General features: G+C 36.2%; 1 protein-coding gene across 1 annotated transcript in view; it reads left to right on the forward strand.

Annotated features, from left to right (window-relative positions):
- AP1G1 (adaptor related protein complex 1 subunit gamma 1) overlaps positions 1–15195 on the forward strand; it is an 81244-nt gene that overhangs the window by 29075 nt on the left and 36974 nt on the right. Inside the window, exons 3-4 of the mRNA XM_058707862.1 lie at positions 5704–5828; positions 14444–14585. Coding sequence (XP_058563845.1) covers positions 5704–5828; positions 14444–14585 — 267 coding nt within the window. The remainder of the gene's footprint in view (positions 1–5703; positions 5829–14443; positions 14586–15195) is intronic.

Genomic DNA, 15195 nt, shown 5'->3' on the forward strand with positions numbered 1-15195 from the left:
TATGATATATATCCAAATGTTGGTTTCCTTTTGTGTGCCTTTCTAACTGGGTATCTGTAAGAATGTCTGATACATTGGTACTAGTTTCGTAAGCTAGTAATTTACGAAATTAAAGCAAAACCATAGCATCTCAAAAACAATTGGAAAGTAAATCCTGTATAAAGAAAATCAGTGAATAGCTGAGAGTTACCACAATGAGACCTTTGGGGTGGAAGGTGGGGGGGAGAGTGAGAAGGTTGCTGTTGAAAAGCCAGTGGTAGTTAAGAGTGTTGTTGACAAGAAAGACACTGATAGTTAGTGAAAAATACAAAATAACTGCCAGCGGAAAAAAACATAGCCATCATGGGGATTAGAGATAAGGAATGGACATACTTCTTAAGGTCCTGCAGCATTACAGGAATAATAGCATAGCACAGTAATCCTTCATCATAAATTTAAGTTATTTAAAACTGATTCTTCCCATTTATTGAGTTGTATTTTCATAAGATTTTGGTCTTAAATTTTCAAAGTCGTTTTCATAAAACAATTCCAAGACTCAAGTGCTTTGTTGTTAGTTTTTCAAATTACATATTATTCAATTTTGGAGAGGGAATAATTTCCCTAGGTTGTTTTTTCTTTTTAATTATAGCATTAATTTTTCTAACCATAGTTGAAAGTTCCCTTCATCCTGCAGTTTTAAACTTTTTCCTCTAGTCCAATATTATATTGTGAATAGATAATGGCAGTTCATTGATGCAAAATTTAAAAGATACAAAAGAATAGATAATGGGGGCGCCTGGGTGGCTCAGTCAGTTTAGTGTCCAACTCTTGATTTCGGCTCAGGTCATGGGCCATGGGATCGAGCCCCTTGTTGGGCTATGTGCTGAGTGTGGAGCCTGCTTGAGATTCTCTCTCTCTTTCTCTCTCTCTCTGTCATACCCCCCCCCCCGCCTCTAAAAAAATAAATAAAAAATAGAAACAAAGAAAGAATATAAGATGAAAACTCCACTTTCTGTCCTCTTCCAGTCACTTAGTTTCCTTTTTATAGGCAACCATCTCTTGTCTATCCCTCAGATATTTTATACATCTCCAGGCAATGGAAATGTCCCCTCCACTGTAAAATATATATTGCAGCACACTGTTGCACTATCTGCTTATTAATCTGTTTTGAAGATTAGCTCATATCAATATAAAAAAGCTTCCTCTGTATTTCCAGCTCTTTGGACATACTGATGGTAGTGTATCCAGAATTGTATTCTGTGATGTTTATGAATCATAATTTATTAAGCTGATGCCTTATTAATAGACATTTATTTCCAGTCTTACTGTTTTTTTTTTAATTTTTTAAGTTAAAATTTTTTTTCTAATGTTTATTTTTGGGAGAGACAGCACGAGTGGGGGAAGGGCAAAAAGAGAGAGAGGGAGAGGGAGACACAGAATCAGAAGCAGGCTCCAGGCTCTGAGCTGTCAGCACAGATCCGGATGCGGGTCTCAAACCCACACTTTGAGATCATGACCTGAGCCGGATGCTCAACCGACTTAGCTGCCCAGGCACCCCTTAAATTTTTTATTTTAGGTTGACTCCACACCCATTGTGGGGCTTGAACTCACAACCCTGAGATGAAGAGTCTCATGCTCTACCAACTGAGCCAGCCAGGTGCCCCTCCAGTCTTACTGTTTAAAGTAATACTACAATTAAATAATACCCATTATTTTGCACATGTGTGAATGTAAGTGTGTAAGTTCCTAAATGTGGAATGGTCAAGTCAAATGATATGTGTATTTGTAATTTAGATAGGCTAGAACTTTCTCACTATAGCTTGTGCCAGTTTATGTCCAATCACTAATGCCCTCACACTGTTATAACTGTGAAGCTTTGTTAATAAAATAGGTTAAAAAGTAGCATCTCACTATGGTTTCAGTTTGCATGTCTTTTCTAATAACTTCACTGAGGCATATTTTGTATCTCATATAATTTGTCTTTTTCAAGTGTACAGTTCAGTGATTTTTTTAAAAAGTAAATTTACCTAGTTGGGTTTGCATTTGTTTTATGAGATTGAACTCCATTTCATGTTTGAATTATTTTTGTTTTCTTTGAACTGTCCATATTTTTTGTCCATTTTTGTACTGAGTTGTTGGTCTTTTTAAAAATCAATTTGTCTTTTAAAAAATCAATTAGGATTCTTTTATATAGGATTTCATATCTGTGAAATGGGTTGCAAATATTTTTTCCAATTTTGTCATTTGTCTTTTGACTTTGCTTACGGAGTTTGGTGTAAAAAAGCAAAAGTTATTTTTTATCTCTGTGGTTGTATGAATATAAAAGTTAAACTCTTTACTGTGGTCTTAAAGCATATGCTAGATTTGTGAGTTAGCAGTGTTTAGGTGAGATTTTTCAGGTAGCTTTCAGTGATTAGTAGTACTGAATTTGAGGTTGTTACCTAAGAGGCAGAAGCATTTAATTGATTTTACTATTTTTCTTCTGTAACTCACATGAGAATTGTGGTTTTAGTGGTTGCTGCTCAAAAATGGATGCCCTTCCCTCATATTTACCCCAAACCCCATTGTACACTCCTCCGTCCTTTTTCTTTTTCAACATCTGAAAACTTAGATACTATTCTTAAAGATGAACCATGGGGGGCGCCTGGGTGGCGCAGTCGGTTAAGCGTCCGACTTCAGCCAGGTCACGATCTCGCGGTCCGTGAGTTTGAGCCCCGCGTCAGGCTCTGGGCTGATGGCTCGGAGCCTGGGGCCTGTTTACGATTCTGTGTCTCCCTCTCTCTCTGCCCCTCCCCCGTTCATGCTCTGTCTCTCTCTGTCCCAAAAATAAATAAAAAACGTTGAAAAAAAAAAAAAATTAAAAAAAAAAAAAAGATGAACCATGGTACTTTCCCAGCACTATTGCTGGCCGCTGATGCCTAAGTGTAGATATGATCAGAGTTAATCCTTCATTGGAGCATGTTTTTAAAATGCCATTTCCAGTCTGTAATCTTATATTTCCTCTCAAATTTGCCATCTTCATAAAGTAAATGCTTATTCTTGGTGCAAAGTTACTGTACCAATGGGGAATATTAAAAAGAATTAATTATGTGTTTGTCCCTTTAAATTGTAGTTTTTGTTTTCACTGTTTAATTTTTAGATAAGTTTTAAACAAATGCTGGGGCGCCTGGGTGGCTCAGTCAATTAAGCGTCCTACTTTCAGGTCATGATCAGGTTTGTGAGTTCGAGCCCCGCATCGGGTTCTGTGCTGACAGCTCGGAGCCTGGAGCCTTCTTCGGATTCTGTGTCTCTCTCTGTCTCTGGCCCTTACCCTCTCTCTCTGTGTCTCTGTCTCTCTCTCTCTCTCTCTCTCTCAAAAGTAAAATAAACATTAAAAAATTTTTAAAAAAAGAAACAAGTGTTACAAAAAGCAACAACTGTACTCACTAGTCACTGATGACTTTTACTGTGACTGTTTTAAAACTTGGTCCTAAAAAAATACAAAGTAGTATTAATATATAAGAGTAAAGTCTGTCTTCCTCATTAGTTCATCTTAATACAGAATTTTTAGATAATTTATTTGAAGCATGATTCAATAAGGATGATAAAAATTTTAGTGATACCTGATTATTAGAACTTTTCTTCACTGCTAAAATATTCATTTGTAGGATTATTGAATGGGAAGGTTAAAAAAGCCTTCTATTTGAAAAAGTAAGGTGTTCTGATAATACTTAGCTTCTAATTTTCTCATTCACCTCAGCAGTAATTTTTCTGCTGACATTGTGAAAATGACTTTTGTCTTCTATTTCATAAATTGTTTTTTAAAATTTAAATTGAATGCATAGAAGGAAATGAAGGGTTGTTATATAATCTTTGTCAGTTTCAGAAGGCATTTCAGTTTCCCTTTTGGATCCTGGTTCTTCTTGGAGACTTCTTTCATTTGTTCATGGTGGTATAGCCATTCTGCTAACTTTAGGTGCTTATTCTTTTTTTTTTTTTTTAATGTTTATTTTGAGAGAGAGCGGAAGGGGCAGAGAGAGAGAGAGAGAGAGAGAGAGAGAGAGAGAGAGAGCAAGCGAGAGGGAGAGTCCCAAGCAGGCTCCATGCTGTCAGTGCAGAGCCTAACGTGGAACTCAGTCTCATGAGTTGTGAGGTCCTAACTTGAGTCAAAATCAAGAGCTGGATGCCTAACCGACTGAGCCACCCCAGGTGCCTCAACTTTAGGTGTTTCTAACGCAGATACATTGAGAGAGCAATTTTTAAATAGCTTGAAACAGTTCTGTGAATTTTTTTCATTACTCAATTTCGCTTTTGAACTTAGAGGCAAATTCAGATGGGGAGTAGTGTCACATGATTTTAGACTGTCGTACGCAGGTCTGCATTTGGGCCCCTTTCCTTGGGATGAAATGATTCTAAATGGGAACATAGTTCACAAAACTCCTCTTGGAGAGCCTAACTTATGTACACCTTTGGAAACCATTGCTATAGAAGGAATGTTTGGCCTTTTCCATGTTAGTTGATAGTTCGATAAATTATATCGAAGTAGTTGTGACATTCAAGAAAAGCTAAGTAGAGAGACAAACTGTTTAACTACAAAGACTCTTAAGCTCTGAGGATTTTTAATAGTTATGTAAAGAAGAAATCGCGTTGGGGCGCCTGGGTGGCGCAGTCGGTTAAGCGTCCGACTTCATCCAGGTCACGATCTCGCGGTCTGTGAGTTCGAGCCCCGCGTCAGGCTCTGGGCTGATGGCTCGGAGCCTGGAGCCTGCTTCCGATTCTGTGTCTCCCTCTCTCTCTGCCCCTCCCCCGTTCATGCTCTGTCTCTCTCTGTCCCAAAAATAAATGAAAAACGTTGAAAAAAAAAATTAAAAAAAAAAAAAAAAAAAAAAAAAAAGAAGAAATCGCGTAAGACATATTAGGTTAATTCCACTCCAGAGAGTTCCTCTGGGTTTTTTTTCCCCTCTATATTTTTATTACTCATATCCTACTAAACTCTCACTTCTCCCTACTACATGGCTCAAGCCCTAAATGTAGCACTTTCCCCATTATATTAAAGTTCGTTGTTCTTTCTTGTTGTATATTCCTGATTTTTTTTTAAGTTTATTTATTTTGAGAGTGCACACATGTACGTTTGTTGGGGACAGCAGAGAGGGAGGGAAGGAGAGAGGGAGAATCCCAAGCAGGCTCCATGCTGTCAGTGCAAAGCTCCATGCCGGGCTCCATTTCATGAACCATGAGGTAGTGGCCTGAACCAAGATCAACAGTCGGATGCTTAACCCACTGAGCCACCCAGGCACCCCTATTCCTGATATTTAAGGTAGTGTTTGGCAATTTGATGTATTTCCATTTACTGCGTTTTTTGATATTCAAAATGCGAAACAGACCTTAAATATACACATAAGTTGAGTGCTCATTTAGTACAACTTGGGGATTAAATTAGGAATTGGGTTTATTAATATTTTATTGTAATATTTTACTAGTTAGTATTTATTTAAATCTGTGGAACTAAGGTAAATCTCACAGATTATTTGGATAGCAAATATCATAGGACCTTGCTGAGATCTATTCTAAAACTTGGTAGCTATTATCGAGATTTCCAAAGATGTTAGTATTTCCCTTTTATTAAGGCAGTTTGGTATCTATCTATTTTAGCTATCCACTGACTCTGGGTTAAAAACATTGCTTTCCTGATTGTGGTAGCAATTTCTTAATTTCTTTCTCTTTTCTTTTTTTTTAAATTTGCAGTTGGAGTGCCTGAAGCTTATCGCCTCTCAAAAATTCACAGACAAACGCATTGGCTATTTAGGGGCAATGCTGCTGTTAGATGAAAGACAAGATGTCCATCTTCTCATGACCAACTGTATCAAGAAGTAAGTCTTACCTTTCCTTCTTTTAAGGACCTCTTTGTGCTTTTAGGTTTTTCTTATAATACCAAGAGCTTCTGTTTATTGATTTTATTTATCATCTAGAATATGTTTGGGGCACCTGGGTGGCTCAGTGAGTTAAGCATCTGTCTCTTGATCTCAGCTTAGGTCTTGATCTCAGGGTCATGAGTTCAAGCTTTGCGTTAGGCTCCATGCTGGGCATGAAGCCTACTTTAAAAAGAAAAAAGTATGTTTGAATTGCTCTTGTAGTTTATATGTAAAGAGGCTAAGCAAAGGTTTAAACCTTCCATAGGGGACAATTAAATGAAGGTGTTGCTGTACATCTTTAGGCATAGGAACACAGTTTAGCAATGAGACAAGAATTTAGGCCTTCATAGAATAGAAAAAGCATTGGTAAATCACAGCTTTCTTATATTTCCAGGACCTTGAATACCAAGAGTAATGAAATGTTACAATAATTAATTACCAGTGTATGTTCTGAGTAAATACTATTTAAATGTAAAAATAGAGGTCTTGCATGTCAGTGGTCTAATCCAAGATTTCAGTTGCATGAGGTTATATTTAGTCCTGTGAATTTTTGTGAATGTCTTTTTTTCTCTAATGGATGCTTGGCTAGTCCAATTATGTTTGTTCAACTTACAAATTGAGGAATGCTTACTGTTTGGAGGAATTAGAGTACCCAAGCAGGGAATTAGTAGTTTTTCCCAGCATCCTTCTTACAGCAAATATCTGTTAGAACCTTATAAAAGTTCTGAGGGCCTTACTGGCTAACGGTACTTTTTGGTTTGTTTTAGTTTGATTTTGGTGTGTCAATTCATAGTTATTCTCCTTTTGTAGATTGCTTTTTCATTTGCAGTATTTATTTGGTAGAAAGTAGAAGCAGGGGGGTATCGGTGATCAAATTTATAGATACTGAACTCTTATACTTTTCTGTGGTCAGTAATGTCCTACTTTAAAATTTCCCAGTGAATAATGGAAAATTCCAAAATGAGAATTATGATTTGGTTGTAAATACAGTGTGTATTATGTAAATACATTGAGTCTGTAAACTTAATTTTGGGAGAATCTTGTTTTTTGGCCTTGAAATAAACATTGCTGATGAAAATACCAAGTTGATTCATTTATTCAACAAATATGTATTGTATACCTTTTGCATGCCAGGAGCTGCTATAAACTCTGGGAAGGGAGAATGAAAAAAAAAAAAATGGACCGAGATCCTTGGTGTCATAGAGGTTACACTCTATACAAATCTTGCATACATTTTCTCTGGAGAGGTCTCTGAGAGTTTCTTTAATTTTTGTTCTTGCATGCTCTGTTGACCTTATTACTTAAGCCTTCAATCACATGCTAATGATTTGGCAGTTCTATTTAGCAGCAAGTTCATATTAAAGAGTTAATGTCAAACTCAAGTATAGGTTTATAGCTTGATAAAAGTTGAAGATTGAGGCACATAGGTAAAGAAGAAACCTTTCTTTTAATGAAACCTAGACAAGCTCCAAGTGAATGTGAGAGAGAATTAATTGTTGGGAATTGATCTGGCTGGCACTCAGTCTAAGCTCAAGTTAAAGGACTTTGGATCATTTATTTTTGTTTTTTTAAAACATTTGTTAATGGTTTTTTTTTGTTTTATGTTGGGTTTTTAAAAATTTTGTTTTTTGTTTGTATTATAGGGCATCATAATGTACCAGCAGTTTTTATGTTTAATAATGAATGTTTCCTTCATTGTTCATTGGCATAGAAAAGCTCTAAGACATTAAAGATCTTGGAATCTTTAAAAAATGGGTATGATAGGGGCACCTGGGTGGGTCAGTTGGTTAAACATCATCCGACTCATGATTTTGGTTCAGGTCATGATTTCATGGTTCATGAGATTGAGCCTGCATCATGCTTTGCACTGTTAGAGCAGAGCCTGCTTGGGATTCTCTCTCTCCCTCTCTCCCTGCTCCTCCCCAACTCATGCTCTCTGTCTCTCTAAAAATAAATAAACATTTAAAAAATTGGATATGATATTTTAAAAGTTTGCAGTATGCAAAGATTCTTAACCATTGAAAAATGAAAAGTTGCCTAAATATTTTTGGGAACTGGGAAACTAAATGGTAAAGTCATAGTTAATCCTTAAACATTATTTTACCAGTAATTTTTATCTTAAATACTCAAATTGTTAAAGAGTAGCAAACCTGGCTAATTTATACTTTACTTTCTTTTCCTTTCTTTGTTCAGGGAAGATTAAAACCATTTGTTAGTTCATTTAAAATTACTAGTAATAGTGTTGTTTACAGAGACCCATTTTAGACCTGAAGACACCTTCAGATTGAAAGTAGGGGGATGGAGAACCATCTATCATGCTAATGGTTGCCAAAAGAAAGCTGGAGTAGCCATACTTATATGAGACAAACTAGATTTTAAAATAAAGACTGTAACGAGATGAAGAAGGGCATTATATCATAATTAAGGGGACTATCCACCAAGGTCTAACAATTGTAAATATTTATGACCCCAGCGTGGGAGCAGCCAGATACATAAATCAGTTAATCACAAACATAAAGAAACTAATTGATAATATTACTAATAGTAGGGGACTTCAACACCCCACTTATAGCAATGGGCAGATCATCTAAGCAGAAAATCAACAAGTAAACAGTGGCTTTGAATGGCACCTGGACTGGATGCATTTAACATATATATTCGGAACATTTCATCCTAAGGCAGTGGAATACACATTCTTCTTGAGTGCACATGGAACATTCTCCAGAGTAGATCACATACTGGGATACTTGCTCTTAGCAAGTAGAAAAAGATCGAGATCATACCGTGCCTGTTTTCAGATCACAACGCTATAAAACTCAAAATAAACCACAAGAAAAGATTTGGAAAGACCACAAATACTTGAAGAATAAAGAACACCCTCCTAAGAATGAATGGATTAGCCAAGAAATTAAAGAGGAAATTAAAAAGTACAAGAAAGCCAATGAAAATAATAACATGACATCCCCAAACCTCTGGGATACAGCAAAGGAGGTCATAAGAGCAAAGTATATAGCAATCCAGGCCTTCCTAAAGAAGGAAAAAGGTCTCAGATACACAAGCTAACGTTACACCTTAAAGAGTTGAAAAAGAACAGCAATTGAAGCCCCAAAATAGCAGAAGATAGGAAATAATAAAGATTAGAGAAGAAATCAATGATACCAAAATTAAAAAACAAATAGTAGAACAGATCAATGAAATCAGGAAAGAATTAACAAAATTGATAAACTCCTAGCCAGAATGAACAAAAAGGAAAAAGGAAAGGACCCAAATAAATAAAATCAAGAATGAAAGAGGACAAATCATAACTAACACTGCAGAAATACAAACAGTAATAAGAGAATATTATGAGCAATTACATGTCAATAAATTGGGCAATCTAGAAGAAATGGAGAAATTTCTAGAAATATATAAACTACCAAAATTGAAACATGAAGAAATAGAAAATTTGGGCAGACCCACAACCAGTAAAGAAATTGAATTAGTAATCAAAAATGTCCCAAAAAACAAGACTCCAGGGCGGGATGGCTTTCCAGGGGAATTCTACCAAACATTGAAAGAGTTAACACCTATTCTTTTCAAGCTGTTCCAAACTCATTCTATGAGGCCAGCATTACTTTGATTCCAAAACCAGACAAGACAAAGACCCCACTAAAAAGGAGAACTACAGACCCAATTTCCTTGATGAACATAGATGTAAAAATTCTCAACAAGATACTAGCCAACCAGATCCAACAACACATTAAAAGAATTACTCACAATGATCAGGTGGGATTTATACCTGGGATGTAGGGCTGGTTCAATATCTACAAATCAATCAGTATGATACATCATGTTAATAAAAGTATAAGAACCACATGATCCTCTCAATAGATGCAGAGAAAGCATTTGACAAAATACAGCATCCTTTCTTGATAAAAACCCTCCAGAAAGTAGGGATAGAAGGATCATACCTCAAGATCATAAAAGCCATATATGAAAAAGACCCACTGCTGATACCATCCTCAATGGGGAAAGAATGAGAGCTTTTCCCCTAAGGTCAGGAACACAACAGGGATGTCCACTCTCACCACTGTTATTCACCATAGTGTTGGAAGTCCTAGCCTCAGCAGTCAGACAACACAAAGAAATAAAAGGCATCCAAATCAGTAAGGAGGAAGTCAAACTCTGTTTGCAGACGATGTGCTACTCTATATGGAAAACCCAAAAGATTCCACCAAAAAACTACTAGAACTGATCCATGAATTCAGCAAAGTCGCAGGATATAAAATCAATGCACAGAAATCGGTTGCATTTCTGTATACTAATAATGAAGCAGAAGAAAGAGCAATCAAGGAATTGATCCCATTTACAATTGCACCAAAACCCATAAAATACCTAGGAATAAACCTAACCTAAGAAATACCTAGGAATAACCTAGGTGAAAAATTTCTGCACTGAAAACTATAGAAAGCTTATGAAAGAAATTGAAGAAGATACACAAAAAGGAAAAATATTCCATGCTTATGGATTAGAAGAACAGATATTGTTAAGATGTCGATACTACCCAACACAATCTATACATTCAATGCAATCCCTCTCAAAATAACACCAGTATTCTTCACAGAGCTAGAACAAACCATCCTAAACTTTGTACAGAACCAGAAAAGACCCTGAATAGCCAAAGCAATCCTGAAAAAGAAAACCAAAGCTGGAGGTATCACAATTCTGGACTTTAAGCTGTATTACAAAGCTGTAATCATCAAGACAGTTTGATACTGGCACAAAAACAGACACATAGATCAATGGAACAGAAAAGAGAACCCAGAAATAGACTCACAAACGTATGCCCAACTAATCTTTGACAAAGCGGGAAAGAATATCCAATAAAATAAAGACAGTCTCTTCAAATGGTGCTGGGAAAACTGGACAGCGACATGCAGAAGAATGAACTTGGACCACTTTCTTACACCATACACAAAACTGAACTCAAAATGGATGAAGCACCTAAACGTAAAATAGGAAGCCATCAAAATCCTAGAGGAGGAAGCAGGCAAAAACCTCTTTGACCTCGGCCGCAGCAGCTTCTTACTCAGCATGTCTCCGGAGACAAGGGAAACAAAAGCAAAAATAAACTATCGAGACCTCATCAAGATAAAAAGCTTCTGCACAGTGAAGGAAACAATCAGAAAAATTAAAAGGCAACCAAGGGAATGGGAGAAGATATTTGCAAGTGACTTATCAGATAAAGGTTTAGTGTCCAAAATCTATAAAGAACTTACCAAACTCAACACCCAAAAAACAAATAATCCAGTGAAGAAATGGACAAAGTGAATGAATAGACACTTTTCCAAAGATATCCAGATGGCTAACAGACACATGAAAAAAATGCTTAACATCAGTCATCATTAGGGAAATACCAATCAAAACCACCATGAGATACCACCTCACACCTGTCAGAATGGATAATGTTAACAACTCAGGGAACAACAGATGTTGGCGAGGACGTGGAGGAAGAGGAACCGTTTTGTACTGCTGGTGGGAATGCTAACTGGTGTAACCATTCTGGAAAACAGTATGGAGGTTCCTCAAAAAATTAAAAATAGAACTACCCTACAACCCAGCAATTGCACTATTAGGTATTTATCCAAAGTAATCAGGTATGCTGTATCAAAGGAGCACCTGCACCCCAATGTTTATAGTAGCGCTATTGACAATAGCCAAAGTATGGAAAGAGCCCAAATTTCCATCAACAGATGAATGGATAAAGAAGATGCGGTATATATACACACAATGGAATATTACTCGGCGGTGAAAAAGAACAAAATCTTGCTATTTGCAATAACACGGATGGAACTAGAGTGTTTTATGCAAAGCAGAATTGTCAGAGAAAGACAAATATCATATGACTTCACTTGTATCTGAAATTTAAGCTACAAAACAGATGAACATAAGGGAAGCAAAAATAATATAAAAACAGGCAGGGAGACAACATAAGAGATTCTTAAATACAGAGAACAAACAGGGTTGCTGGAAGGGTTGTGGGTGGGGGGAAGGGCTAAACAGGCAAGGGGCATTAAAAAGGAGGACACTTGTTGGAATGAACACTGGGTGTTCTATGTAGGGGATGAATCACTGGATTCTATTCCTGAAATCATTATTGTACTATATGCTAACTAACTTGTGTGTAAATTAAAAAAAAAAAATCAATCAATAAAATTACCAGTAATGAACTCCTTAAATGTTAACAAAGATAACGTTTTTTAATGAAAAATAAACTAGTTTGCAAGACAAAAACAAATAAGAAAAATAGCATTGTTTCACATTTCTGTAAATCTTTTTAATTTCTGGCCTAATGGAAGACAGCTAGACGTCGTATTTGCTTCTGCATACAATATCTTGTGTTCTGTTTTGATTGAAGTATATGAAGAAGATCCAGCCTTTCACAGATAATATAGTTAGAAAAAGGAAGCCGTCAAATAACCTTTCTAATAACTGGATATTCTTGTTTGATACTATACCAAAACTCCCTAAGGGTAATTTCTTAAGGATTAGTTACCTTGTGGAATTTGAAACAGTGAAGTTTGGTACTTTGTTATATTAAACCCATTGGTCTTTCTTGCACTTTGAATCTTGTATTAATGTATGCGTTTGTAACACCATGCCTCAGTCATTCGAAAAAATTGCTCTCTCAGTTAAAGTATTGGTAGACTGTGAAGTTCATTGTGGCAGTACAGATTTTCCAAAATTCTGAATCTCACTTCAAGCTTAGATTTTATCGTTGGCAACCAGCACTGTCAGTTGTTGCTCTTGAAGTGATAGGGTTAGTTGGCTCTTTTTCCAGAAAATGTCTGTCAAATACCCAAATCTTAATAACTATAGTTGTCAGTTATTTTTCAAATAAAAAAAATCATGTACATTTGAAAAGTTCATAGTTTAGTTTACAAGTGCCCAGGTGCTTTTCTCTGAGATTACCACTTCACTATGTAGTTCTTTTTGCATACTTCCTATTTCATCACATGATAGCAGTGTGTACTCACGTCATGATTTAATAAAACGAGTCTTTTTTTACTGCTTTGTCCCAAGCGGGCTTAAGTGAAACAAACTCCCTTCCTCCCTCTGTGTGGTATTGAATACAATGACTACTAGTCATTGGTGCCACTACTCTGACTTGTAATGTGCCAGTAGTTTTCTCCACCACTGCTTTTGCATCCTTAGTGTATATGTCAGTACAGTTGGCAAATAATGAGTTAGTATTGTGAAAATAGTTGGGTGCTCACAGACCCCCTGAGACAGGCTTGGGGGCTTCCAGAGATCTGTTAACCACTGAAATCCTTGAGAACCACCTTACTAAAGGATAGTAAAATGGTCATAGAGCTGGTTGAAGTAGCATAACTCATACAATAATTCAGTTTCTGAATAGTAAGCATTGATTATAATATACAGATGAGTTACTGATTCAAGTTTTAATATTTCAGCTTTTCTGAAGGTACACTTCCTGGCTGGTTTGTAAATAGTTTTGTACAGTAATCAATGTCTGCTAGAAACAGGATTTTGTCTATCTGTATCACTAGATACTGGCCTCACTGTAAATATCCAGCTTAGTTTGTTAAAGGTGGCTTAATTTAGCTAATTTTTTTAGTTACTATTTTTTCTTTTGAATACATAAAATAAAAACAAAAGTTAACCTGACATCAAGGTTAATACTATACCATAAGGTTAAAGGTTTCAACGTATTTCTGTTTAAGTCATCTTAAATGCTTTAGTAGTGGGGACTCTTTTCTGGTTTTTTAAAAAAGGTTTTGGTTTATGTAAATATCCTAGTTTTTTTGGTAGTTAGTGGTAGAGGATATTAAAAATCTTTTAGGGGTGCCTGTGACTCATTTGATTAAGCATCTGACTCGACCTCACCTCAGGTCTTGATCTCAGGGTTGTCAGTTTGAGCCCCACATTGAGGCCCGAGCTGGATGTGGACCCTACTTAAAAAAAAAAAATGGGGCGCCTGGGTGGCGCAGTCGGTTAAGCGTCCGACTTCAGCCAGGTCACGATCTCGCGGTCCGTGAGTTCGAGCCCCGCGTCAGGCTCTGGGCCGATGGCTCGGAGCCTGGAGCCTGTTTCCGATTCTGTGTCTCCCTCTCTCTCTGCCCCTCCCCCGTTCATGCTCTGTCTCTCTCTGTCCCAAAAATAAATAAAAAATGTTGAAAAAAAAAAAAAAAAAAAAGGAGAAAAAAAATAAAAATCTTTTAAAGATACAGGTGTGCTTCATGTTTCTGTTTTTGTCAGTTTTCATTTTTAGTGGTTTGCTAAGTTTTCTAAAGCAGTTTGTCTTTGACAGATAACCCGTCAGAGTTCTATTACTTTGGTATTTGGAGACATGGAATTATAAGTATGTAGGAGACACCGTCAATCAGTTTACTCTATTGGTAGTCTAATAAAGTTAAAGGAAACATTTTTTGCAATAAATAATTCTATTAATTACTTTCCTTATTGTAGTAATTATGAGTCATTCAGAGGCACCTCATTAGATTGTGAACGTGAACCTTCTTTATGGGGAGCACCGGGCAAAGCATATTCATTTCTACCTCTTTCTTTTGCAGTGATCTTAATCATAGCACGCAGTATGTACAGGGGCTAGCACTTTGTACCCTCGGCTGCATGGGCTCTTCAGAGATGTGCAGAGATCTTGCAGGAGAGGTAGAGAAACTCCTGAAAACCTCCAATTCTTACTTAAGAAAAAAGGTAACTTTAATGAAGCCAAATGTTTGCGTTTGGATTAGGGAATATTATAGAGATGAGAAGGCAAATTATTTTTGAGAGCTCTGATGATAATCTGTTTCTCTGCAGTCAATGTATTTTAAATGATTATATATGAATCAAGTGTTTATAAATCAAAATTTATTTTTATACTAATTTTGGAGGTGGTGTTTTTAATTGCTAATTACCTCTAGTTGATAAGTGTGAAGACTTTACTTAATTCTCTTAATTCCTCTTTTTTCAAGGAAATGATTTATAAACAAACATGTTACTGGGTATCCTAGAAACCTAATTACTTCCTAATTTACTGGATTCTAAACAGTATTAAACAAAGTGAATAATGAACAGAACTTTAAGAATTTACTTTTATTCTAATAATTAGTGCCTGTGTCTTTGCATTAGTGCCTTTGAATCTCTGGAAGTGCAGTTCCATTGGGACCTAGAGAATTATAGAGAATCATGCTCTAGAACACACTTTCTAAATTGGTGTGTCTAAATGGAATAGTATTGGAAGACAATGATCTCATTTTCTTAACTTGCTTTTTATATGTTGATATAAACATTTTATGTTTTTTAAAATTGTGCTTGAACTCTA

Source organism: Neofelis nebulosa, chromosome 17 (assembly GCF_028018385.1).
Source record: "Neofelis nebulosa isolate mNeoNeb1 chromosome 17, mNeoNeb1.pri, whole genome shotgun sequence".
NCBI classification, from domain to species: Eukaryota; Metazoa; Chordata; class Mammalia; order Carnivora; family Felidae; genus Neofelis; species Neofelis nebulosa.